The sequence below is a fragment of the Tasmannia lanceolata genome, unplaced genomic scaffold (assembly GCF_043159265.1).
Source record: "Tasmannia lanceolata isolate RefF3 unplaced genomic scaffold, GAP_Taslan_0.1 ptg000011l, whole genome shotgun sequence".
Lineage (NCBI taxonomy): Eukaryota > Viridiplantae > Streptophyta > Magnoliopsida > Canellales > Winteraceae > Tasmannia > Tasmannia lanceolata.
The window spans coordinates 24,643,049-24,668,213 of NW_027518688.1; the positions used below are offsets into that span (position 1 = coordinate 24,643,049).

At 38.5% G+C, this 25,165-nt stretch overlaps 2 protein-coding genes across 4 annotated transcripts; one reads left to right on the forward strand and one right to left on the reverse strand.

The window, feature by feature from the left end:
* Positions 1-2,176: 2,176 nt before the first annotated feature.
* On the forward strand, positions 2,177-15,845 carry LOC143886755 (protein argonaute 1A-like). The gene is made up of 23 exons (XM_077390867.1): positions 2,177-2,294; positions 3,771-4,657; positions 4,733-4,941; positions 5,045-5,194; positions 5,289-5,422; positions 6,350-6,462; positions 6,983-7,089; positions 7,218-7,356; positions 7,435-7,551; positions 10,452-10,559; positions 10,902-10,973; positions 12,353-12,475; positions 12,578-12,743; positions 12,883-13,004; positions 13,113-13,250; positions 13,396-13,538; positions 13,656-13,718; positions 13,800-13,863; positions 14,016-14,151; positions 14,258-14,331; positions 14,436-14,530; positions 14,649-14,680; positions 14,998-15,845. The coding sequence occupies exons 2-23, from the start codon at positions 3,779-3,781 to the stop codon at positions 15,210-15,212; spliced, it is 3,399 nt and encodes a 1,132-aa protein (XP_077246982.1). The 5' UTR covers positions 2,177-2,294; positions 3,771-3,778; the 3' UTR covers positions 15,213-15,845.
* Positions 15,846-17,918: 2,073 nt separating this feature from the next.
* On the reverse strand, positions 17,919-24,876 carry LOC143886304 (sucrose synthase 7-like). 3 transcript variants are annotated; one of them, XM_077390244.1, is made up of 17 exons: positions 24,706-24,876; positions 24,251-24,383; positions 23,687-23,841; positions 23,408-23,600; positions 22,980-23,098; positions 22,658-22,874; positions 22,482-22,577; positions 22,226-22,399; positions 22,012-22,128; positions 21,508-21,674; positions 21,193-21,417; positions 20,769-21,090; positions 20,001-20,245; positions 18,743-18,881; positions 18,550-18,629; positions 18,373-18,396; positions 17,920-18,268 (listed from the first exon to the last, which is right to left on the reverse strand). In XM_077390244.1, exons 1-17 carry the CDS (start codon positions 24,804-24,806, stop codon positions 18,058-18,060), a joined length of 2,718 nt encoding a protein of 905 aa, XP_077246359.1. In that variant the 5' UTR covers positions 24,807-24,876; the 3' UTR covers positions 17,920-18,057. The 3 variants fall into 3 exon arrangements, with proteins under 3 accessions (XP_077246358.1, XP_077246359.1, XP_077246360.1); XM_077390243.1 differs by having other exon boundaries at positions 17,919-18,268; positions 21,193-21,674; XM_077390245.1 differs by having other exon boundaries at positions 18,046-18,237; positions 21,193-21,674.
* Positions 24,877-25,165: the final 289 nt, after the last annotated feature.

Consider the following 25,165-nt stretch of genomic DNA (forward strand, 5'->3'; position numbering starts at 1 on the left):
GTTTCGGAATGTGTTTCGCTCCTCACCGAAACCGAAATTTCGGCCAACGAAATCAATTAGGATAATATTTAATTTCATACAGAAATTTAGCTGAAATTACTGAAATTTGGGGAAATTTTTATTTAATTAATAAAAACAAGATTTTTCGTATGAATTTCCTTGAATTTCGGATGAAATTTGGCAAAAACTAAAATTCGGCCAAAAAAAGGAAGTGATATTGACACCCGTTTTGATCACCAAGGACAATCAGCGCTAGCGCTAGTGTACGTGGCAATCAAACCCATTGGATTCTTCTGACGTCAAGTACATTAACTCCCCCATTTAGTCATTGATACACCGGCGCTTGGTGTCCCTAGTAATCAGAAGGGGTGTACATATCACTTCACCCAAAAAATTGTCCCGTTTCAGGTATACCCGATTTCGGTTTTTGTCTCTGACTAAAATTCAAAATTTAGGTTTTCGGTCGAAATTTAAAACCACGAGTTTCTACAACACAATTACTTCCAACTTTGATTGATCTGAACCATCCATTTGATAGGCCTTGCTTTAGACCTTCAATTACCTTAAGATTGCACTAATCAAGCAAACCTTGCATCCAACAATGTGGAATTTTTGTGGTTGAGTAGTTTTCTACTGTAGTAAAATACACATATTGGTTGAATGGAGTGATTTTTAGGCCATAAGATAGGACTATCAATGGTAAATTTTGGTCAATTATAGATGGGACCAACTATACCCTACTGTGCAGTAGTGTGTCCCACCTCTGATTGATCTTAACCGTCCATTTGATTGGTGTTCCATTGCTTATCTTATGATCCAAAACTCATATCAACAATCCAACTTTGCTTTGTAATTACATACCAATACATTATCAGATATAGGTGTAAACTTTGGGTTATAAGAGATTCAAAGCAAAGCCACAGGTTCATATAAATCAAATGTGGGTCCCACTATGCTATGGTGAAGGTGCCAATGAAGTGAAGAGGTGGGGTCCTCTTGACTTCTAATTCTTCAACACAAACAAGTGAGTAGTTTCCTACACATAGAGCAAATTAGGAAACTTCCCAAAAGATAAGAGATATACAGAAAAATCCAAAGTGCATGTGTAAATTTAAGGTGAAGATTGCTCCAATCTTGTCAGATTTTGGAGAGATCCTAACATTGTTATCTCATTACTAACATAACCTATTTGGGACTTTGGAAAAATATGGTATTTATATATTATAAGGAAGTTTTGGGAGATCTAAACCATTCGTTTGTTGGGCCAGATGTGGATAGGTCGTGCACCAAAAATCTTTTTTACTTGGGACAGCCCCATCTACTGTAAACGAGTAGTCATAAATACACTAAAGGGGCTGTCACAAGTAAATAAAAGGGTTGAGGACTTGAGGGAGAGATTTTATATGGGTGCCATTACAGAAACGAGGGAGTGCGAAAATATTCATATAACTACGAAAATAGAGCCGAGCCGATAAATTATTAAAAAAAAGAAAAGTGTTCTTCACGATGTCACGTTCTTATCCTGTCACACAGAAAAAGCGCAGACTCGGCTAATCTGATTGGCTCGAACTCCAAGTGCGCCACGACTCACCTTTTAGTGGCCGAGCCACTTCCGAGCTAATTAAGCCGAACTCAAATCCCTAATCAAAATCTGCCACGTCATCCGAACTGGCCTCTAAAATATCCACGTGTCCTCTCTCTCTCCCTCGGTCTGTCGGTCACATCTCGGCGATACGACCATGACTCGTTCCCCTATTCCCCTGTCTAAGCCAGGTGGGCCCATCAACTCTGACTTGGCAAGACCAAAATGTCCCTACATATCCGTCATATTATCTATATTCATCAGGGTATTGCAGTAATTTCATTCAGATGAGTTTAACTTAATCCGGTAACTAAATACAATTATTTTAGTCATTTATCACTAAGACCCTCTAATCATGATTTTCTCTATCAGTGTGGGCCAATCATCGACGTGCCAAGTGGTGGAGTCAACATGGCGGGAACCACGCTGACATGCCACGTCAGACAATGACACTTAGCTTCGTCCACGTCGGCGTACGGTTAAGCCACGACATCAAAATTAGACACATAAGCGCCACGTAGGAGAGAGAGAGAGAGGTGAGAGAAAGGGGGAATGTTTTTGTCGTTTTCGAAAACCCTTCCTTTAAATAGCAGTGTTGAGGGGAAAAAGGGTTTTCTAATGCTCTTACTCTGAAACCACTTTCAGATTCGTCTTTGTGAGCTTTGTCTGTGACGGCGAGCCGAAAAGCGGTTTTCCGAGAGCGGTTTTGCAGGTATTGAGGCCTGTTTCAGCTGTTTTACTCTTTTATTCCCGGTTTTATGTACATCGGAAAGCGGTTTTCGTTGATTTTCTACTCTTTCTCTGTATTTTCTCTCTTCTTATTCTTTCTGTAGATCTGTTCATGTAGCTCTCTGATACCTTTGATATTTGTAGATCTGTCTCTCTTTTTTTTTCCTTATTTTCTCTCATCTGTTTATCTTTTCCTGTTTTGTCATCCGGTTTTTCTTCTTCTATTTTTCGTTTTGGATCTAGGTTTCTCTACATTTTTGTTTTGATTTTTTTTGATACGGATGATTGCTGCAGAGATATGAGTGATTTCGTGCTGAATCGTAGCTTTTCATTCACACATTCAGGGTTAGGTTTTCAGTAGAAGTTTGTCTGATTGTTTTGGATTTTTATTTTCTCGTTTTCATTTAGGGTTTCAGATCTCGGACTTCTATCGGTAACTGATGTTTACCTGTGTACTGATTTGTACTGAGATTTAATGTATGGAGTTAGGGTTAGGGTTTTTGGCTTGACGGCCGTTTTTTTTCGCGCTATTCGTTTGCTGTTTTGTTTACTTAGGTGGTTTATCTGTTTTAGAGACTGTAGATTGGTAGACACACTGTTGTGATGATCTCCGATCTGGTCTTTTGCGGTTGTTTCATGTTGTTTTGGGTGGATTTGTGAAAATCGCAGTGTTTTTTTCATTACCTTTTTTTTTTCAGCACTTAGGGTTTGAGTAAATCTTCGGTGTTCCTTTATTCTGGATAAATGTGCATGTATCGGACATGTCTTATGTTTCAGCATCTAGTTTTTTTTAAAGTTCTTTGGTACGGAGACTAGTGCATTACTGTTACGATTTCTAGGGTTTTATTGCTTGCCTTTTGACTGGGCATTCCAATGGTTGTTGTCGGTTCCATGTGAGCCGTTTGAGTTGCTTTAATATGTTTTGGGGGAAGCCAAAAAGGTTTTCGGGAAGTTAAGAGTATGTTATCTGACATTTAGGGTTTCATGCACGATTCGTGGTGAGGAATTTCTTTTTTCTTCATCTTCAGTGTTTTTGTGTGGGGGTAAATTATAGGTGAAATGTATGATGTTCATAACTTTTAAAACGTTGATTGGATTGATTCTCCTTGTTTCTGCATTTCGGAGTTTTGTTTTTTGTTACTAAGAGGGTAGAGAACAAAACCTAAATCAGCGGCTTCATCCTCCTGTCTTGTAGAAATTTAGGCTTTCTTATTGGCCACTTGCTTTTATAATTGTTTCATGGGTTTTGTTATAACTGGATGCGTCTTAAGGTGAAATAATCTTAGGCTTCTTGTTTGTGATAGGTTCTTCCCTCTGATTTCAGTGTTTTTTTTTTTTTTATTTTCCAAGCAGGCTTTTATGGTTTTTATAAGAAAATTCTTACCATGTAAAACATTTACTTCAAGATCCATGGTTTTGTATTACTATTCTTGAAGATTTATTTGACGTTATTCTGCAGCCATCAACATGCCAAGGAAGAGGAGAACTGAACTACCTTCTGCTGGAGAGAGTTCTGGCTCTCAAGAAGCCAGTGGGAGTGCTGGCCGTGGCGCCTCGCGCCCGGTGGAAAGGGCTCCTCCACCCCAGCAGGGACTCGGAGGAGGAGGGTATCAGGGAGGAAGAGGTGTTGGGGCCCCTACTGCCCCTCAGCCTCAGCAAGGAGGGAGAGGTGTAGGGGGCCCTACTTCTCCTCAGCCTCAGCAAGGAGGGAGAGGTGTTGGGGGCCCTACTGCCCCTCAGCCTCAGCAAGGAGGAGGCCGTGGCGGAGGATATTATCAGGGCCGTGGTGGGATGGCACCTCAGCAGCAACGTGGCGGGATGGCACCTCAGCAATCTGGTGTCCCACCCACTGAATATCAAGGGCGTGGAGCAGGTATGCCACATGGTGGAGTTCCATTTCAGCAATCAAGTGGTGTCATGCCTGAAACTGGCGGGATGCGCCGAGGTGGTGGTGGTGGCAGTGCTGCAAGTGTTCGCACTGGCGGCTCGTCTTCCATGCCACCGGTTCCCGAGCTGCACCAAGCTTCCCAGGCTCCATACCAAGCCAGATATCCCACCCAGAAGGCCCCTTCTGGGAAACCGACAGAATCCTCACAACCCAGTTCTTCTTCATCTCGGTCGCCAGAACAGGCCCCTCAAGAAATAACACAGCAATTTCAGCAGCTTTCAATTCAGCCTGAGGAGACGTCTAGCCTGGCAATTCAGCCTGTGGTCCCTGCTGCTGCATCAAGTAAATCTATGAGATTCCCACTTCGCCCTGGGAAGGGTAGCACTGGGACCAAGTGCGTGGTTAAGGCAAATCATTTCTTTGCGGAGCTCCCTGATAAGGACCTTCACCAGTATGATGTAAGTATTGTGGTTTCTTTTGTTTATTAGTAATTTAAGAACCATCATTCTGATCTCTGAGTTCTGTTTTATTAGGTCTCAATCACGCCAGAAGTTACTTCACGTGGCGTTAATCGGGCTGTCATGCAGCGGCTGGTGGACACGTACAAAGATTCACATCTTGGAAGCCGACTCCCAGCATATGATGGTCGGAAGAGTCTTTATACGGCTGGACCACTGCCTTTTACTTCGAGGGAGTTTACGATTGTTCTGCCTGATGATGATGATGGCCAAGCCGGCCCTAGGTCTGCTCGAGTGTCTTCTTATTTTGAATCTCTGTTGTGTATCTCTGTCTCTATCTTTCTATCATACAGACATAGTTTCATGACTATTTTTTTGCTGATTCAGGCCAGAAAGGCAGTTCAGAGTAGTTATCAAGTTAGCTGCCCGTGCCGATCTACACCACCTTGGATTGTTTTTGGCTGGCAAGCAGGCAGATGCACCTCAAGAAGCCCTTCAAGTTCTTGATATTGTGCTGCGAGAACTTCCTACTGCGAGGTATTTCATGAAGTGTTCTAGTCTTCTTTGTAGCAATTTGAATATTCCTCGACTATGCAAGTTAACTAAATTATTTGGTGGATGATTGTTACAGGTATTCCCCTGTGGGCCGATCTTTTTATTCGCCTGATCTAGGGAAAAGGCAGCCACTTGGGGAGGGGTTGGAAAGTTGGCGTGGTTTTTACCAAAGTATACGGCCGACCCAAATGGGTTTATCACTGAACATTGGTATGTTAATCTGGGCCCACTCCTTGTTTTATTAATTACCATTTTCTCATTTTGCACCTTTCTAATTAGCTGTAAAAAAGGTTTCACGTTTCTTAAGAAGTCATCAACAGCCTATAAAAATGTGTTTGTCAAGTCAGGAGTGCTGTTGTCGAAACAATAGAATTCAATTCAGATATCATTTTCCCACGCAGATACGTATACGTACATACATAGGGGTGTGGGTTACTTTTTGGCCCTACGTTCATCATTTTACACTTCTATAATTAGCTGTTAAAATCCTGTTACAATTCCCAATTAACTATCAACACACTAAGAAAACTACTTGACCAAGTGGGGAGTACCATCGCAGATTCACATAAGGTTGTGTGATACTCTGTTCCATGTCCAACACGGCCTGGATTTCTATTCTTTACACATGGCATGCGTTTGTACACATGGGCATCACACTAGAAAATGATGTTGGCCATTGATTGTTCATTGTCCTAACATCTCAGACTATTGAAGTATTGATAGCCTAGCCATTTGATCAATGGCTAATTTTGGGCCGTTAACCATCCATGACAGGCAGCTTCTAGTGATCTTGGGCCCACATGTACTATGGTGTAGCCCGTTTGAATTGCACTCCAGACTGCAATGCCCAGACCCTATATGTATTTATATAATATGCTCATATATATCCAGTTTCTAAATCTGATGGTATATCTTGACCCTTCCGTTGCTGCATTCATGTATAGAGCCTGTTTGGGTCACTGCACGTGCCTTGTGTACTGTAGAGATTAGAGCCTGCATATGGATTCCCAAATGCAGGCTGCATATTGTAATAAGTTCCTTTTACATACCACTAGTACATTCCCACAGAACTGGCATGATAAGTACCGTAAGCATGTGTTCCTATTTCTAAATAGGTATGTTTCTTTTATGTTGCAGATATGTCATCCACTGCCTTCATCGAGCCACTGCCAGTCATAGACTTTGTAACTCAGCTTTTGAGCAAGGGGGATGTCTTAGCTAGACCATTGTCTGATTCTGATCGTGTGAAGGTTTGCATTGCATTGTTATTTTTGTTGCTTTGGATCTTGCTGAGCTCCTTATAATTCTAGTGGGAGTTGCTATGCTGATGAGATTTCATCAATCATTTTGCAAATATCTGAATTTTTTTAGCGAACTATTTCGAAATTAATGTTATTGTATTTTATTTTATTTTGTTTTCAACCTGGAGGTTTGTCTTTTTCATGTTCTCGGAAGGTGTGTTTTCATTTTTTTTCCTTGGTGAAGATTTTTCGGGGTTTATTTTTTTGTTGGATTAAACTCACTGTTTTTGTTTGATCTAATTTTGTCTTTTTCATGTTCTCGGAAGTCGGAAGGTGTGTTTTCATTGTTTTTCCTTGGTGAAGATTTTTCAGGGTTTTTTTTTTGTTGGAAACTGGATTAAACTCACTGTTTTTGTTTGATCTAAGTTGAGGTAGATGGTTCAGGTGGTGTTTCCGACTCGCCTTCTAGATTGTTTGCATCGTCCTTTTGTGGCACAATTGATTTTATCTACCGGGGTTTATTTGCCAGATTAAAAAGGCCCTTAGAGGTGTCAAGGTGGAGGTTACACATCGCGGAAACATGCGCAGAAAATACCGTATTTCTGGTTTGACTTCGCAGGCAACAAGGGAGCTAACGTAAGAATTTATATGTTTTCTATTAATTTCTAGTACCTTTATGTTTATTTTTCCCTTGTGTTCTATGATAGATATATTGTATTGCTGGCAAGGTTGATTCACTGTTTTGCTTGTTGAAACCGCCACAGTTTCCCTGTGGATGATAGAGGTACAATGAAATCTGTCGTTCAATATTTCCAAGAGACCTATGGTTTCGCCATACAACACACCACATGGCCGTGTCTTCAAGTTGGGAATCAACAAAGGCCAAATTATCTTCCAATGGAGGTCAACACATTCAGAAACTCTGACCTTATTCCTTGTGATGTGTGAATCTGCCTGACAGTCAGCTGTGAATGGTTACAGGTGTGTAAGATTGTCGAAGGGCAGCGATATTCGAAGAGATTAAATGAAAAGCAGATCACTAATCTTCTTAAGGTTACTTGCCAACGTCCTCACGATCGTGAGCTTGATATTTTGCAGGTATAAATTTATTATGTGTTTTCAGTACTAATGTAAGAGTATCATACGTACAAATGTAATTTCATACAATAACCCTTTACTGCTGTTCCATATTTCTACTATCAATTGTCCTATTTGTCTTTTGTTTCCATTACTTATGTTCAACTCTGGCGTGCCCAAATTGATACCTAACAGAAATCTGCTTGGTGGTTTGGGAAACTGATTTAATTTCAGATGGGATTCGGACTAAGCTACACATGATGCGATGGGTATCATTGTAGTTAAATAGTTTGATTTGTCTGCACTCTGTACTTTGTTTCTGAAATTGACAACTTAAAGAATCTTTGTTTCTTTATTGAGTCCTGATTAGGCGAGAAGTCTATTAGTGTGTCCCACTAGGGAAAATATGTGTAGTCTAGACCGTTGATCTTGTAGACCTTCGTGTGGAGACCCACATGGTGAATGGTCCCATGGCCCATGGGACTGCAAAGATTAACGGCTCAGCGCTTTTTGGTGGAACCCTATACACGAGTTTGATGGTTGAAGGGGCTTGAATCATCTGAATGAGGTGGGATTATTGTCAATGATTCTGACTTGTCGTTTCTGGTTGGATCTATTGACCTGATCACATCCACACAGCATAGAGTTTGATGGTTGAAGGGGCTTGAATCATCTGAATGAGGTGGGATTATTGTCAATGATTCTGACTTGTCGTTTCCGGTTGGATCTATTGACCTGATCACATCCACACAGCATAGACCCAAAGTGGGGGGTATTTTGATAAAGCCTTTGGCTGCCACATTTTCACCATTTTCTTCTTAGTTACTCAATGTAACTCTTTTTAATGGCGTTGATTTTTTTTAGGAATCTTTAAATTATTTGTTTTATTTTCCTTGGATTTATTAATACCCACTTGTATCGTGATGAATATGTTTTCAAATTATTAGTTGTTTTTCTACAATTATCTACTGTGTGATGCTGCAATATAGTTCATCATTAGTTTTTGTTTGTTTTTCATTAGAACAAGTTCAGATAACGAAGTCATCTTAAGGATGTTTGAATTCATTAATGCTAATATTAATTAATGATTTCTGGTTTTTGTCAGTCCTATGTATTGCATGCAATTTTTTTGGGCGATGATATTTTCACCCCCCCTGCAGTACGCATTCGCCCCACTTTTAACATGATTTGACGTCAAAAGGCGTTAAAGTTGCCCACTGTTCACGTTATAAGGGAGGCGAATGAGTACTGCAGAGGAAGTGAAAATATCATTTCCCTTTTTTTGTGAAATTATCATAGTAAAACTATTCTGTTCATCATTAAAAAAAAAACTATTCTGTTCCTGTTTAGTTTGAAATCTAAGCATTTAGTTGTCGTTAATTATTAACTAATCCCCGCCTATGTCACAAATATCTCCCTTATTTTGAAAATATTGTGATTTTATCTTGAAACTTTGATGGAACAACAATATCCCGAAATAATGCTGAGATTTTAAAAAATATAGTGGTATTTCCGTTTGTATCATTTACCACGAACAATATCACAATATTACAGTATTTTTTATTTTTCTTAAATTAATATTATATAGTTTTAAGTTATTTTATTTTTTTCCTATAAAAGTCTGACAAAATAAAAAATTAATATACCCTGAGAATTTCCTTTGTCGAGAAGTTCTTGAGAACAATATTTGTTACTTAGATCCCTACTTGTTAGGAGGTGGTTCTTGTTGGTTGTTATATGCCATCTGTTGTCTATAGTGGCAAGTTGCTCCACCTTTTTAAGGGAAAGATTGATAGCGGTTGATGGGCTTCGGAGTCCATTGATCCTTCTGGCTGAAAAGGTGGACTCCCATAATTTGAAGGTTCCCAACTGCTTCAGCCAACACACCCTGCAGTCATCCTAGACAGCAAGCTTCAAACTGGGACCATTTTCTTCTCGAAATCTGTTGTTTGTTGTAAGCCAATATTAGACATTCTTATTACTTAAAGGTTCTGATTGTTTTTAACATCATACGATTACCAAATCTCTAAATAAAACCTAAAACATGGTTAGTTATTTAATCCAGGGGCTGTTTGGATCTATGAAAAAAATTTATGTTAAATATTCTGAGGTCTGGTAGAGTTGGAATTTTCCCTGAAAAAATGTTGAATTTTTTATTTTGGAAAATAAATTCTATGGAAAATTTGGTACCTTAGGAAAAATAATTTCCCATAGATTTTTTTGTTTCAAAATAAAGTGTCCATTGTATGCTAACAGCCCCCTCTGGGAAAAGGCAAAATATGGCAAAGCAAAATGGCTGGCACATGCACATGGAACGGACTGCCGACTGGTGATTTGCCACAGCAAGTAGCCAGTCGAGGTGGTTGTGTGTGGAGATTGTGATTAGCGTGTGGCTTGGCTTACGATAGTTATTTTTTCTCGTAAAAGGCCCTCCTGACGAGTAACTTGAAGCAGCAGCCAATGTTCCCCCAAGAATGTTACCAGGAACTTATCTGGCTTCGTCTAGAAAGAGAACTTATAACAAAAAATCCCAAAATTCTAAAATGTCTTATGTGCCAAAAACGAAGAGATGCCGTTGGCCATTTCTCCACACCACAGTGCGCCAGGACTCGTGCCATGTTTCTGTAATTAGATACACAACCAACTCTGTAGTTTTTTATTTGTTATTCTAAATTGGACTTGTGCTATATTTCTGTAATTATATACCCATATTAACTCTCTAATTGGACTTGTGCTATATTTCTGTAATTGGACTTGTGCTATATACCCACAAAACAACTCTGTATATACACAAACCAACTCTGTAGTTTTTTTATTTGTTATTCTAAATTGGACTTGTGCTATGTTTCTGTAATTATATATATGCATATTTATCCTAGTAGATGGATTCTATGTGTTCTAAAACCTCAATTTTGCTTCAGACGGTTCATCACAATGCTTATGATAAGGACCCATATGCAAGAGAGTTTGGGATCAAAATCAACGAGAAACTTGCTTCAGTTGAAGCGCGTATTTTGCCTGCACCTTGGGTAAGTGGAATATTTAATTTAATCAGTCCACCATTTAGCATGGCATTTCGCTCCCACTGTCACCTCATTTGATTCCCAGTGAAATATCTGCTGGATTTTGTTGGTAGTCTTTTAGAGTGCGGCACTCTACCCTTCATAGTCCACCAATTGGTAATGTCACTTGGCACCCACTGTCACCCCTCTTTGGCTTCCTGCACAAATGACATATCTGCCTCCTTCTATAAATATCTTTTGAGAGTATGGCCTTCTCTGCTCTGTACCGTCCTTGTCTTTCAAAAAGAAAAGTTTGCACCCATTGTAAGTGATTCTGTTGCTCATAGTGGTTTGTAATATGTTTTGCAGCTAAAGTACCATGACACTGGGAGAGAGAGGGATTGCCTGCCCCAAGTGGGTCAGTGGAATATGATGAATAAGGTATGATCTATTTTGTAAGTAATTCAGAAATAACTACTTTATTTGACTGACTCCCAACCTGAATTGTTGAAGACTGATACTTTGTTTTAACCCTCCCACCCGTACCAAAAACCAGATTTTACCAAACAGTTAGAAGTCACAAAGTAATTGTTTGTGATTTTGTTGCTGGCTGAGCTAGCAAATATGTTAGTATAAGTCCCATTAACGTGCTTTTTTTTCCATTGCCTAAATGCTAAACCTGAATTCCGACAATGTGATAGATCATTTGACATCTGCATAACACATTTTAGAGTGCTTGGATAATGTAATGTTTGTAATGTCTAATCTGTTCCTTTTGTGTGACATCAATAAATATGTGTTTTGGGAATTTGTTGGGAAAGGGTTGTATCTTGGGATTTTTTTTTACTAATTCTGGGCTTTATATTGGGAAAATTTGGAAAAAAATGAAAATTTTAGAATAATTAAAAATAAAATTTATCAAGAAATATCATGGATTTATCATGGTATTTTCGTAATATTTTTGCAATAAAAAATAAAAATTGAGATATACCAATGAATTCTCAAAATAACCATTTATTTGGATAATGTCGTTTTATTAAAAATTTGCGAAATACCTTGATATTTTGAAAATGTGGAAGATATTTGTGACTGTTTTGAAGTATAGGAGCCTCATGGCAGCTGGATTCTTGGATATAAATATAATGATTGTTAGAATAAGCAGATATTTTATGCAAGATACAGTTTGGTGGACTACCATTCATTAAGAGAATTTTAGACTTGTTATGATAAATCATCCATATCTACCGTATGGCAATCACTGAAGCTAAAATCTGTGCTGCTCCCCAGAAGTCCAGAACTCTATCGTTTCCCTTTTTCTTTGTAGTTCTATTATATAGCTTGAGACTTTAGTTGACACTTACATGATGTGCTACAACAGGTTTTTTCAGTCTTTAGTTTCATAATTTCATCTTATTTCAACAGATCTCCTCTACTGCATGACATTTCACCTTTCCAACTTTTTCCTTAGTTCTATTATATGGATGAAGTAACTTTTACTGTTTACAATTTGATTTTGTTGTGTTATGTCCATAAAAGTGTCTGGGACTTTTTGCTATTGAAGAAGAAGTCAAGATAGTCGATGCTAAATAATTGATTGCCGCTACCTGATTGCTGTTTATTCTGTTTTCTCTTGTAGATTAGGGTTTAATGTGTTTGGTTTTTCTAGGAAGGATTTCTTTAATTCAGTCTATTTGAACCAATCCTACTTCTCATTTACTTTTGTTTGGGCTTAACTTGTAGTTATTAAAACATAAATTATTGTTGTTGATTCTATGAAGTACCTTTGTTCATGCACTGTTTAATTATTTTATCTACTGCAGAAAATGGTCAATGGTGGAACTGTTAACAGTTGGATGTGCATAAATTTTTCACGTAATGTGCAAGAGAATGTTGCTCGTGGATTTTGTCAGGAGCTTGCTCAAATGTGTCATATTTCTGGCATGGTATGTTTCAAATATGTGCTCATATATTTTGTTTTGTGAGTTTCTTTCTTATCTCCTGAGTGCTGTTTAAAAGTACAATATTGATCATTTGAATTTGTGCAGCAATTTGTTGCTGAACCCATACTTCCAGCATTCTCGTCTCGCCCTGATCAGGTGGAACGGGCACTAAAAGGACGTTACGAGGAGGCCATGAAAAGACTACGGCCAGTTGGGAAAGAACTTGATTTGCTGATTGTAATTTTGCCTGACAATAATGGTTCTCTTTATGGTATGATTATACATTTCATTCTCTTGTAGTAGTGCTGAATAAAATGCTATCAATAATAATGCTGTTTTCTTCAACTGTAATCCTGTCCTTCTCTTGTATTTCATTGTTTTTATTTTGAGCCACGATGTCTTTGTTCCAGGGGATTTGAAAAGGATCTGTGAGACAGATCTTGGATTAGTTTCACAGTGTTGCCTGACCAAACATGTATTTAGGATGAGCAAACAATATTTGGCAAATGTCGCCTTGAAGATCAATGTCAAGGTAGGCTGTTGCAATGTTCTAAATTTTTGTCAAACCCCTCTTTAGAACTATTTTTTTTTTCTCTTTGTTTTTTCCCCATTTTTTATTGATTGTTTTATTGTTGGACAGGTTGGTGGGAGGAATACTGTTCTTGTTGATGCATTGTCAAGGCGCATACCTTTGGTCAGTGACAGGCCTACAATTATCTTTGGTGCTGACGTAACTCATCCACATCCTGGCGAGGATTCCAGCCCCTCTATTGCAGCGGTAAGATGACCATTCATTGATTGAAACTTCCTGCATTATATGCTTCCATAGTGTGTGGTTGTACCCTTCTTTTGGACATCTGTGTTGAAATGCAATGCTTTGTTCTTAGTTTTTGCTTCCATCTAAACAAAGCAACCCCTTGCAGGTTGTGGCCTCGCAAGATTGGCCAGAGGTTACGAAATATGCAGGTTTGGTTTGTGCCCAAGCACATCGTCAGGAACTTATCCAAGATCTGTTTAAAGTCTGGCAAGATCCAGTACGCGGACCTATGACTGGTGGAATGATCAAGTATGTCATCCTTTTGTCGTACACTTTGTTAAAGTTGCCGGTATCCGTTATCTGAAGTTTGATCTGATTAAAAACAAAGAGATGTGTTTACGATTAATAAAATGTTCTTGTTTACAGGGATCTTCTTATCTCCTTCAGAAGGGCAACTGGGCAGAAACCACAGCGCATTATATTCTATAGGTAATTTTTTTTCTCGAGGTCTTGCTTGTATTTTAGTTCCCCATTTTACGACACTCTGGGCTAATGATGCTGTATGTGCAGGGACGGTGTGTCGGAAGGCCAATTTTATCAAGTCTTACTGTATGAACTGGATGCAATTCGGAAGGTATGTGACCGCTACATTAATTTCATTTGAAACCTACCCAGGGCATCTACTTTTCCATTTAATCTGTTATTCAGTTTGAGTTCACTGATTGCCATTTTGGTTTCTTTGCCCTTTGAGCTAGTTTTTGTTGGCTGATTCATTTGTCTCTTCAGGCATGTGCGTCGCTCGAACCAAATTATCAACCACCTGTAACTTTTGTTGTGGTTCAAAAACGTCACCATACACGCCTGTTTGCCAACAACCATCAGGATCGGTATTCTGTTGATAAGAGTGGTAATATATTACCAGGTAAGATAATAATGATGTTCTTATTGACTTTAAATGCTTTTTATTCATTTTTTATTTGGTATTTGATATTTCTAATTAATCATATCCCATTCTCATTAAATTGCAGGAACTGTTGTTGATACGAAGATCTGCCACCCAACGGAGTTTGATTTCTATTTGTGCAGCCATGCAGGCATTCAGGTAAATTTTTTTTCGTCCTTCCTATGCTTGAATTCTTGAATATTTTCTTCTCTTTGGTGGTATCAAATGCTGATTAATGGTTATGATGGTAAATAACTTAAAAGGGTACAAGCCGTCCTGCCCATTATCATGTGTTGTGGGACGAGAACAATTTCACCGCGGATGGGCTGCAATCTCTGACAAACAACCTTTGCTACACGTATGATCTCTCCACTTTCTGTGTCTTTTTTACGTGCTTTTTCCAACATTTTAATTATTCTTCTTTGATGACATTGTTTTCTAATTGACTTGAATTAATCTTGGTTTCTTTTCTACAGCTATGCAAGGTGCACCCGTTCCGTCTCTATTGGTAAGTCTGCCTCCCATACTGTATTCTTCATCTTTTGTTTGGATTTTCTACTTTTATGTGGGTTTTTCTATAAGACAAAATGGTCACTATGGTTGCTAATTTGGGTGTATTTTTCTTTGCTTTGGCGTTTTCCTGCATCACAAATGGTCAAAATGGTTGCTAATTTGGGTGTATTTGTCTTTGCTCTGGTGTTTTTCTGCAACAGAAACCCAATATAGTTGCTAATTTGGTTGTTTTTTTCTTTGCTTTGGTGTTTTTCTGCAACAGAAAGTCAATATAGTTTGCTAATTTGGGTGTATTTTTCTTTGATTTGGCAGTGCCACCGGCGTACTATGCTCATCTGGCAGCCTTCCGTGCTCGCTTCTACATGGAACCGGAGACATCCGACAGTGGCTCATTGACGAGTGGTGCAGCTGGACGTGGTGGTCCCCCTGGCGGGGCCCGCAGTATGCGCGTAGCGGCAGGGAATGCCAATGTGAGGCCTCTCCCTGCTCTCAAGGACAACGTGAAGAAAGTCATGTTCTATTGCTAAGAGAGTCCTTTAAGAAATAATAACTCCTTTCCAGACAGAGAAAAGCTAGGTAAAAACTCAGTAAAACTTGGCAGACAATAGTGTTTTAACCTTTTGGATTCTCTTTGTTAAGAGACAAAATACTTTTTTGTTTGGTTTTGGACACAAATTCAAAGTGGTTGGGATGGAAGATTGGCTTCTGTCATCCCTTCAGCTGAATCTTTTTCTACACTCAAGACAACTTTGGGTCCCACATGTGGACGTGTGAGTGGGACCTTTGATCTGGTCTTCATGCCCTGCCGAAAAAATTACATTTTAGCCCAGATCAAGAGGCTAGGATCATTCAGTCAAGGTGGTGCTGCGCAAGTGTCTGGAAAATCGTCTTCATCATATTCAGGTGGGTCGGGGGTTGTTTCTTCAGCATATTTGATTTGTGGTTGCACAATCTTTTGTTACTTAGCTGCAAATGTCTACCAAATTATATTGTGCACCAATGAAAAGCTACATGTTGGCATCACAAGTTCTTTAACTGAGGCAGTAAACTTGAAATATAAATGCCTACCTTTTACAACCGCAATTTTGACATGGAAAGATAACAGTAACTCCTGTTAAAAAACACTTGAAAGGAATGCATAAATCTTTGTGGTTTCTTCACTTTTTTTATCCTCTCTTATTTCTGCTGGAGGGTGGTGAGCCTTTGCAAATTCCCTATCGGTTCTTAAAAGTCAAGCAGGCAAGTTCTCTTTTGAATCTCTCCATCTTAGCTATGTAAATATCTGCTATGTAAGCTTTATTTATTACCTCGATCTCTTAGGAAAACAATTTATTTTCTATATTTTTTATGGCTACCATGTGGAGAATTTGAAATGCAACAGTGGATCCGAATTTGAAGGATTCTTGAAAATTTTGATACTCCTGAATCCTGGAAAGCGATAGGAAGGCTTAAGGAGCGGAGGAAGAAAAAAAGTGATGGAAGGGAAGGTTGACAGGGTTAGTGGATCAATGTGGGAGTTGGATACCTGGATTTTTTAATCCAGGTTTTAGTTTGAAATTAGTGTTAATTTCTGGATTTTATTTGGAGTAAGAAATCCAGGTTCTAGAAATTTCTCCCTCATCTTGAGATTTTGAAAACCTGAATTTAGGACGATCAGGTGAGAAGTTGGAAAACGATGGGACGGTCTCCTTCTTCCCTTGTCTGCCATCCAGGATTTTGAGGAAATCCAAGATTCTAAAATCCTCGTATCCAAACGGTCCCTTATATTTCTAATTTTTTTAGGAATTGTATTTTCTAAGAAAAGAAAATTTCTAGGCCCAAACATGCCCTGAAACCTTGATTTCACAATCCTGGAATCATAAGATCCAGGTTTAGATTTTACAATCCTGGTTTATGTCACCCAATGGGGATGTTAAAATATGTCACCCGATGGGGATCCACTCTGTTCAACAGATTCAGGGAAACCACGAATATTAACCATAAAATCTGGAAAGAATGTGATTCCTTCGTTGTGTTTAAGCAAAACCTTCTCTTTGTTGGTTTCTTGTTTTCTCCTCGCTGTGCTTCAGCTTTTGTTGCTTGGGCCTTATTTGCGAATTCATCTACAAATGGGGCCTCATTGGGGACCCCTTCGTTATATCAAATTTATTTACTACTGATTATTTGCGAATAATCATATTTTACTTTTAGAGGCATCCAACGGGCCCAAGATTTTTGAGATGCCATCGCATGCTTTTAATTGTCAAAGCTTTCCATTAGCTTCATCCTTTGCCTAATTCGGATGGCCCAAGATGGGCTGAAATCAGTGTCCTTGGCCACTATCACGTATCAAGTGGTATCAGAGCATGAGTTGTTTAGGAGTGTGTTTAGCATAGATTAAAATGGAGGGTTCTGCAAGATATTATAGTCAGGCTTAATAGGTCAAATTATATGATATTGGAAGATCCTTTATTGTAAGGATTTGTATATACTCATTGAAGGTGATGACGCCAAGCCGCCGAATGACATGCCTGATAAGGTTTTTTTTGTAATGTGTGTGGGTGGGTGTGGGTAAGCTAGGATTGAGCCTATGATCTCTTGGTTGAGCAACAAATCCTTTTACCAATGAGCTAGAGGCTTAAACTGCTTACATGTCGTCATTAATGATGATGACTTGCAAGCATTGCTACTTTTGAGCTCTTTACATGGTGACTGTATAACTTTGTTGGTGTTTGCTTACCATAAGTCAAGCTAATAGTTCTCTACTTGATGAAGAAACTAGGAGCACAAGATCTTGTCACTGAGTAAAGGGCTAAAAGTAAAAGTGGATGGCCACAAAATGACGGCTCATGCAAAGAAAGGTCAAAGTCATGAGGAGAGGTTTAATGCTACCAATGGGATAAGGAAATTGATGGGTTTCGAAATGAGAAAGCTTGATTTTCCCTCCATAGGTGAGGATGGGGAGATTTTTGTGTAAGTGGCACACACCACATGGGGTTTCCCCACTAAAAGTGGGATGGCGTTTTAAGTGGTTACATGACCACTTGGTTGCAGTTACAAAGCAAGAAAATGAGCTGAGCGGTGAAAAAGTACTATAAAAATGAGTACAAAATAGTTGTGTTTTTCTTCTAGTTTTGTTTTTGGGCCTCGATGCCTAGGGCTTTAGAGCATTAAAAAGGACGGCCCAGTGCACGAGGCTCCCGCCATTGAGGGGTCTGGGGAGGGAAGGTATTTGATCACAACCACAAATATCTTACCAAATTTGAGAAGGGAAAGAGAGAGGTAAATGAAATATAGGCTTCTAAATGCCATCTTTCTCTTGCTCTACGTACATTTGAAAACTACAACACAACACTCCCTCCAATATTTGAACAATCTGGTCTTACTCACCAGCTACAACATTTTCTTATTTGTTTTCATGTTAATGCTCATTACAAACTGAATTAAACGTATAACAAAGAATGAAATTAGCACCACCACACTAGCTGTCCAGAGTGAACGCCCGCCCCTCCATTTCCAATCCTTCATGCCTTGGAAGAAGATGTTCTTGATTGAAAATAGTTGGTCATCATCCTGAGACAATTGATGGGTTTCAGCAGTTATCCTATAATAGTAAAAGTAAGTTAAATTATTCAAATAAGTAGTCTCTCAATCAACTATTGAATGGTAAAATCCAGTATTAGCAAAATCAGAATTATTTGCTCTCACCTCCGTATTCCAGATTGCGTACCCCTGGTTCCATGGCAAAGGGAAAAGAGGTTTTGTTAGGAAGGAAAAAAAATTAAAAACTGAACACTTCAGTTTCACTTGACGAATATGTACTTTGTTAAGCATATTAGTTAATTATTGTTCAATGTAGTGTCTTAGTAGTGTTAGTTAACATGCCTTTGTGTTGGCTGAGGCTGAATTATTGGCTTTGACTCAGTTTGTTGGGTTTCATTAACTGTCATTGGCACCCTTTTTACCTGCAACAGAGTCTCATAACACAATAATATTAGTAATCCTAATATTTTTTTTCCTCTTTCTTTCTTTTTTCTTTTCCTAATCTTGAGGCATAGCAGGACAATCAATTCCTCACCAGGTTTCTGAACTGAAGATTGTAGAACATTTGAAGATATCTTTGTTTGGCCTGTTTTTCTTCTTTGTTTATTTGCCTCCAGAAGCTGTATATTGATCCCATGTTCAGCACCTTGTTTGCATAGATCTTCCATGTGTAGCTGCAATCCAAGTTCATTAAAGGAAACTGTAAGGTACAACTATTATATGAAAAATCAGAAACTCAGTTGGGGAAAAAGGCTACCTTGAAAGATACATATGAATGGTTTTCCATTAACACAACTATGACGAGGGAAGAGGTAGCATGGTAAGCTACCATTTAATCAGAATAAGATTTGGGAAGGAACCAACATTGTGCTACACAGTAGGAGTTTAGGTTTCTATTTGTAATATGGGTAGTTGCAGACTTATCATGTAAATTGTTGGTTTTCTTCGTGGAAAGTTTGATTAAGATGCTTTATTAAGCACTGCTGAGATAGTACCCAATTTCAATTATACTAATGTAGACCGAAAATATAAAATCAGCATAGTAAAGGAATGGTGTATAGAATTAGCATAATAGCATCATGTTGTGAAATCCGAAGGAGAAAATCTGATCCTATTGCATGCAAAGAAAGAAAATAGTAGAAAGAAACAAACCATAAGATGCATACATCGAGATTTTACGTGGTTCGGCGGCCATACTTACATCCAAGGGTGAGATCATGATCTTCACTATGAGGAAGCAAAATACAAGGATTACATTGGATTACTGCATCCCCTTCCCTTTTTTCTCAACCAAGACCGTACACAAAAGCAACCCAAGAGAAAACCCCATCTCAATTTATCACCACATGAGAATTTCCCAGAAAGACTCACTTTTTCTTTCACTCACTCACTCACTACTCACATGGTCGTTAGTTTTCCTCTTCTCGCATCTAACTAATTTAGACTTAGGTCTCTCTCTCTCTCTCTCTCTCTCTCTCTCTCTCTCTCTCTCTCTCTCTCTCTCTCTCTCTCTCTCTCTTAAGTCAAACTAGTGAGACAAGTAGGACACTTGACCTACTCGCCATCTCTCTCTATCTCTTTGTCTAACTAGAAAACTTAATTTAGCTCTCCTCGATCCTAGTTCAAGTAGGATGCACAAGAGGCAATCCCTACTCCTAGTCAAACCAGGATGGGCCCACTCTACATGAGTGAAAACAAGACACCAAAAAACCCAACACATCATAATCATGATAGGGGAGGCCTTTCAGATGTTTCTTAGCAGTGTAATTATAGATTATCAGTTTGTGAGTTACCATTCGTAGATACGCTGAAGACCAGCTGTGGACATTTTGTTCCAGTATTCGTTGTCTTGCTTGCATTTCTCAAAGAAATCAGCAATTTTGTTGCTCGACTCGTCCCCATTATTGGGATCAATATGGAATCCTGAAACCCCATTGATGATGATCTCCGCTGGTCCTCCTTGATTGGTCGCAAAGGTAGGGAGCCCACAGTTCATCGCCTCAATGACTGTGAGGCCAAATGCTTCATACAAGGCAGGCTGTAACCAATAAATGATGAGTTTGTTTAATCTGTAACTAACACTGAAGAAATTGCTTTTTACTGTCTCATCCATTAGTAAAAAGAATAGTATTGTAGTATAAATGATTAAATAACACCAACTCTAACAGCTTAAGCTTTTGGAGTAATTGGTTGTTTCAGATGGTATCAGAGCGAAGGTCTTGGGTTCAAAACCCAACAACCCCTTGATATTAAAAATCCACATGTAATGCTAACCCAAAAGGAGGGGCACACGTGAGGGGGAGTGTTAAGTATAAATGATTAAATAACACCAACTCTAACAGCTTAAGCGTTTGGAGTGATTGGTTGTTTCACATGGTATCAGAGCGAAGGTCTTGGGTTCAAAACCCAACAACCCCTTGATATTAAAAATCCACTTGTAATGCTAACCCAAAAAGAGGGGCACACGTGAGGGGGAGTGTTTAATATAAATGATTAAATAACACCAACTCTAACAGCTTAAGCTTTTGGAGTAATTGGTTGTTTCACAGTATTGATTAAACCTGCACGAAAGCTCCCTTTGAATCAGCAATACATCGATAAAGCTCACTATTCCGATTTCTATCAGTCTGAGCTGCTATCCATCTGATTTGACCCCTCAATTCATACTTCTCAATCAGGGAATGCATCTTTGTTATTTCGTTCATCTCTTCTCTATCTTTTGATTTTGAAGCATCAAAGAAGCCCGCAACTACTACAAGATTAACCAAATTCCTCAGCCTTTTATTCTTCCCATACCACTCTGTTAATCCGGAGATGTTCTTCACTATATCAAGTCTTGCCATCGAGAATATGATTGGTTTTTTCCTGTCTGCAAGAAATCCACTGTATCCAAGCATAAATGAAAGAGTTCAGTGTAGTCTTCCATATATTATCATGTTATGAGACATGGAAATGTATCTTTTTTATTTAAACTTTGTGACTTACATATGTTCACTGGTATCCTCTTTGCTGTATAGTAGCTCTTCAATGGCGGGTTGGAATGCCGTTAACCTCTTTTGTTTCTGTGTGTATGGGAAATAGATAGATTGATCAGCTCCAGGGGAAGCTATGTTGAACTTGGGATTGAAGACATTGATGCCTGAGACGACTCGGTATAGGCCTGGAAGTGTAAATGTGGTATGGCTTTCGTACTGCCCGGGCCTAGCCTTACTGTTGATGAAAATACTCAAATTCAAAATTCCCTCCAATTTCCAAACCGATTTAATTTTTAAGTACTGATAATCGAGGTTATTGTCTAACCTTCCAGCGATTTCTTGGAACGTGCTTGTGATGACAAAATCAGTAGTGTTCATGGCGATTAGATCGGCAGTGAATTGGCATGAGAAATGATATTTTGGGTCTAAATCCTTCCATTTGATGTCTGAATCTTCATACTTTGTCTTCTCTAGAGCATGTGCTATGGTTCCCTAGATTAAGACCACATCAGATATCAGTTACAGTTGGATAACAGAAAAATTAAAAAAAGAAAAGAAAAGAAAAGAAAGCAAACTACTTTGGTTCATGTAAAAATTGGTTTAGGTATGTTGGTTCTATTACAAATGGAGCCTCTCTTGTGATGCAAATTTCATGTGGGTAAGTGAGATTGAAGCTCTTTATAAGTGAATTATATGAGGTTTAGACAGATTTCTTTGTTGATTAGGTCTGAACAAACAACAAATTGCAAGGTGTAAAGCACATGATGAACAATGAGAAAGCAGAGAAATTAGGAGCAAAAAAAAAAAAAACTGATCTTCAACATCACACCTGAGTTACTCCAAGTTTGTTTGCCACTAGAGATGCTACCATGTTTCCATCAGTGTAATTCCCAATGATCAGGTCTGGTTTTCCTTCCAAGTGGTCAATGATTTTCTCAGCGGCATCCTGAAATTCATGGAAGACAAATGCGATAAATAAAATGAGCATAGAAAAGAAAAAGGAATGATAGTTTGAGAAGGAGGAGATTCATCCTATCACATACCTTAGCAAACCTCTCGAGGTACGGGTAGACGTCAAAACGAGACACCCAGTGGCGTAAGACTCCATTTTCTGTGTTGAATGGGACTCGAAGTATATGTGAGTGTTTGGTGTTCTTAATTTGTTCCAATTCCTGGTTGCATTTAGTCCCCCGAGCATCTGGTATAAGTCGTGTGATCTGTATATGTAGAAGAACTTGTTTAATGTTAGATTGTGTCTTCCATGGATTCAAATATAGTACTTTGATCATTGTTACTGACCACAAGAATTTGAGGCTTGACAGTTAAGCCTTGCTGCTTAATTCTGAGGAGCATTTCCTCTTCTAAGGCGCATACTTGATCCAGAATATAAACTACCTGTTTAAAATAATAAAAATTACTCATGAAATAAGGAAGTCTATCTCTATTTACAATAAAGGAGTGAATGAATTTTATACCTGTCCACCAGTATCTGGCAAACCAAGAACATCTTGTTGGCCGAAATAGCCGTGAGGAGAGAAAATTACAATGTTGAAGACTGTTGGAACTCTACTAAAGAACTTCTCCATATTCAATGGATCTGGGGCTTGAAGAACCTCAGAAAGTGAATGGATTGTCTCTTTAACACGTTCAGAGGTATCTCCCCATCCTTTCTCCAAACCCCATTCTTGAAACCTGAAAATGGAGTGTTGACAAACATCAAAACCATGTTTTGAGGCCTCTGCTTATTTTACTCAAAGGTGTAAATTGGAAAACACGTAGATGAAAATATGAAGTTACCTTGAACTAAACTTATGGAATGGTGTGTCTTTAGGAAGTTCACTGAGAAACACTTCAGCCAAGAGCAGCGCTGTCTGAAGCTTGGTCATAGTATTGATGCTCTCATTAATCATAAAACTCTGCATATTTTCAGTAAAAAATGAAACTGGTTAATCAATAGACTTTAGGGTAGTATTATCATTGCATTACGTTTTAGGAAACAATATCAGCACAACCATATTTTGATATTTTCGCTAACCCATTTTGTCTGTTAGTATTTAAAGAGACGTCGAAAGGCTATTACGTTTCCCAAAAAGCTCTCAGGAGCCAATTAAAGAAGAAAAGACAGCTGGGTTTGTGCAAATATCAAAATATGGTTGTTCTGATAACATTTCCCATGTTTTTTTGCTTTTTTTTTTTTTGAATGGCAATGTTTTCTTGCTTCGTACTTCTCCTTGATGGTTAAGAGCAAGTAAAAAGTCCAACAAAGGCTTCATGCTCTCTGAGTCTTCTCTAAGTTTCGAAGATAAGAATTTTGCAACAAATTGGGTGCCGTTCCCAATTGAAGAAGGAAGGATCATGTGTGGTGTAGAAAAATCGAAAGCTCCGAAATCGACTTCCAATGCATTTTCATCATTTGCCCTGTACCCATACAATGAAACACAATTAAAAAGATTGGGAAAGGATAATCATATTGGGTTCTATTTGACTGGTTGATAATGGCATACCATTTCTCATCAAAGATGGTTTCTTTGAACTTCAAGAACTCTGATGCGGAAATTCCATCTACTGTTAGATCCTTCGCATTCACCTTAACAAATTCCCAAATTCCAGGACTGGGTCTTACTGCAAATGCGATGTTCGGAGGGACGACAGCAGCCTCCTTCATTTTCCAGATAAAGGTTCCCAAATTTCAATAGAATTTCATTTAAGTACAAATGATTAAATAACACCAACTATAATAGCTTAAGCTTGTGGAGTAATTGGTTGTTTGGCATGATATCAGAGCTATTGCCTCAAGGTTGGTCCTAGGTTCAAAACCCAACAACTCCTTGATATTAAAAATCCACCTGTAAGACCAATACAAAAGAGGGCCCACATGTGAAACATGTACAGCCAACCCAAAAAAGAGGGGCCACACGTGAGGGGGAGTTTTGAAGTATAAATGATTAAATAACACCAACTCTAATAGCTTAAGCTTTTGGAGTGATTGGTTGTTTGACATTTCATAATTCTAAAATCCTGTTAGAATAACCATGATCATAAATTTTGAATACGACAAAAAGAGTAACCTGAGTGGATGATATGATGTGACCAAGAAAGCCCTCCAAGACCCTGGATCTTTCCACCTTGTCATCTATGGCTTTCTCCATTTCTTCCATTAGATGTACTGTTCTCATCAACCTTTTTCCTTTTCCAACATATCTGTTTTTCCATAAGAAAATCAGAGCTTTCAATGAGGAAATCAGAGTTAAGAATGATAAATTTAGGCTGATTTCACTAATCTTGAATACCGTACAATTAGCCCTATTTTTATCTAGAACACTCAAAGGGATATAAATAACCAAGGAAAGGGATTAATATAGAAATCCTCCCTACTTAATCTATCTTAGTTGCTAATCTATCCAAACTACCTAATCTACCACACGCCCAATCAAACGGTCAATATCTGATCTACTTTAACAAAGAACATCAAAACCTGAGATGGGAAAGACAAATTATACAAAAAATAATAATTAGAGGATACCTTGCAAAGCATTTCTTCATGTGGTGCCTACTCTTCTTCAAAGCTTCCGGCATGATTTCGGTGATGCTGTCTGATCTTTTGAAGCCCGCCGAAGAACTCATTGTACCAAAAATCCAAAACCCAACAAATTTCAAATGAGAAAAGCTCCTAAATTCTGTTCCAAAGCAGTGATTTGTTTTTTGTTTTTTTTATGTTAGTGAATGTGGCCATTTATAAGAAACATTTGATGCAATTGTTTCATCATCTTTTCTGTTCATTACTTTCTCTTTGGACAAAGTAAGTGATTGGAATCGAGTAATTTGTTTTGGAAATGGGTCGCTGAGAAAGGTCTGATCAGTGGAGAAAGCACATTCCATAAAGCGCGGGAAAGAAACATCGAAATCAAGAAAGGAATTCATCACAGAGTTGAGATTCCTTTTTGGGTATGAACGTTCACATGACACTATAGCAATTTGTTTGA

What these genes read in the sequence shown, in the direction of transcription:
- LOC143886755 (XM_077390867.1), top strand. Translation starts at nt 3,779, where the DNA reads ATGCCAAGGAAGAGGAGAACTGAACTACCTTCTGCTGGAGAGAGTTCT. An exon ending in CGAGAACTTCCTACTGCGAG is followed by an intron (nt 5,195 to 5,288) that starts GTATTTCATGAA and finishes TGATTGTTACAG; the next exon opens with GTATTCCCCTGTGGGCCGAT. An exon ending in ACAAACAACCTTTGCTACAC is followed by an intron (nt 14,531 to 14,648) that starts GTATGATCTCTC and finishes TCTTTTCTACAG; the next exon opens with CTATGCAAGGTGCACCCGTT.
- LOC143886304 (XM_077390243.1), bottom strand. Translation starts at nt 24,806, where the DNA reads ATGAGTTCTTCGGCGGGCTTCAAAAGATCAGACAGCATCACCGAAATC. An exon ending in ACATCATATCATCCACTCAG is followed by an intron (nt 23,842 to 24,250) that starts GTTACTCTTTTT and finishes TGGAAAATGAAG; the next exon opens with GAGGCTGCTGTCGTCCCTCC. An exon ending in ACCTCGAGAGGTTTGCTAAG is followed by an intron (nt 22,129 to 22,225) that starts GTATGTGATAGG and finishes CATGAATTTCAG; the next exon opens with GATGCCGCTGAGAAAATCAT.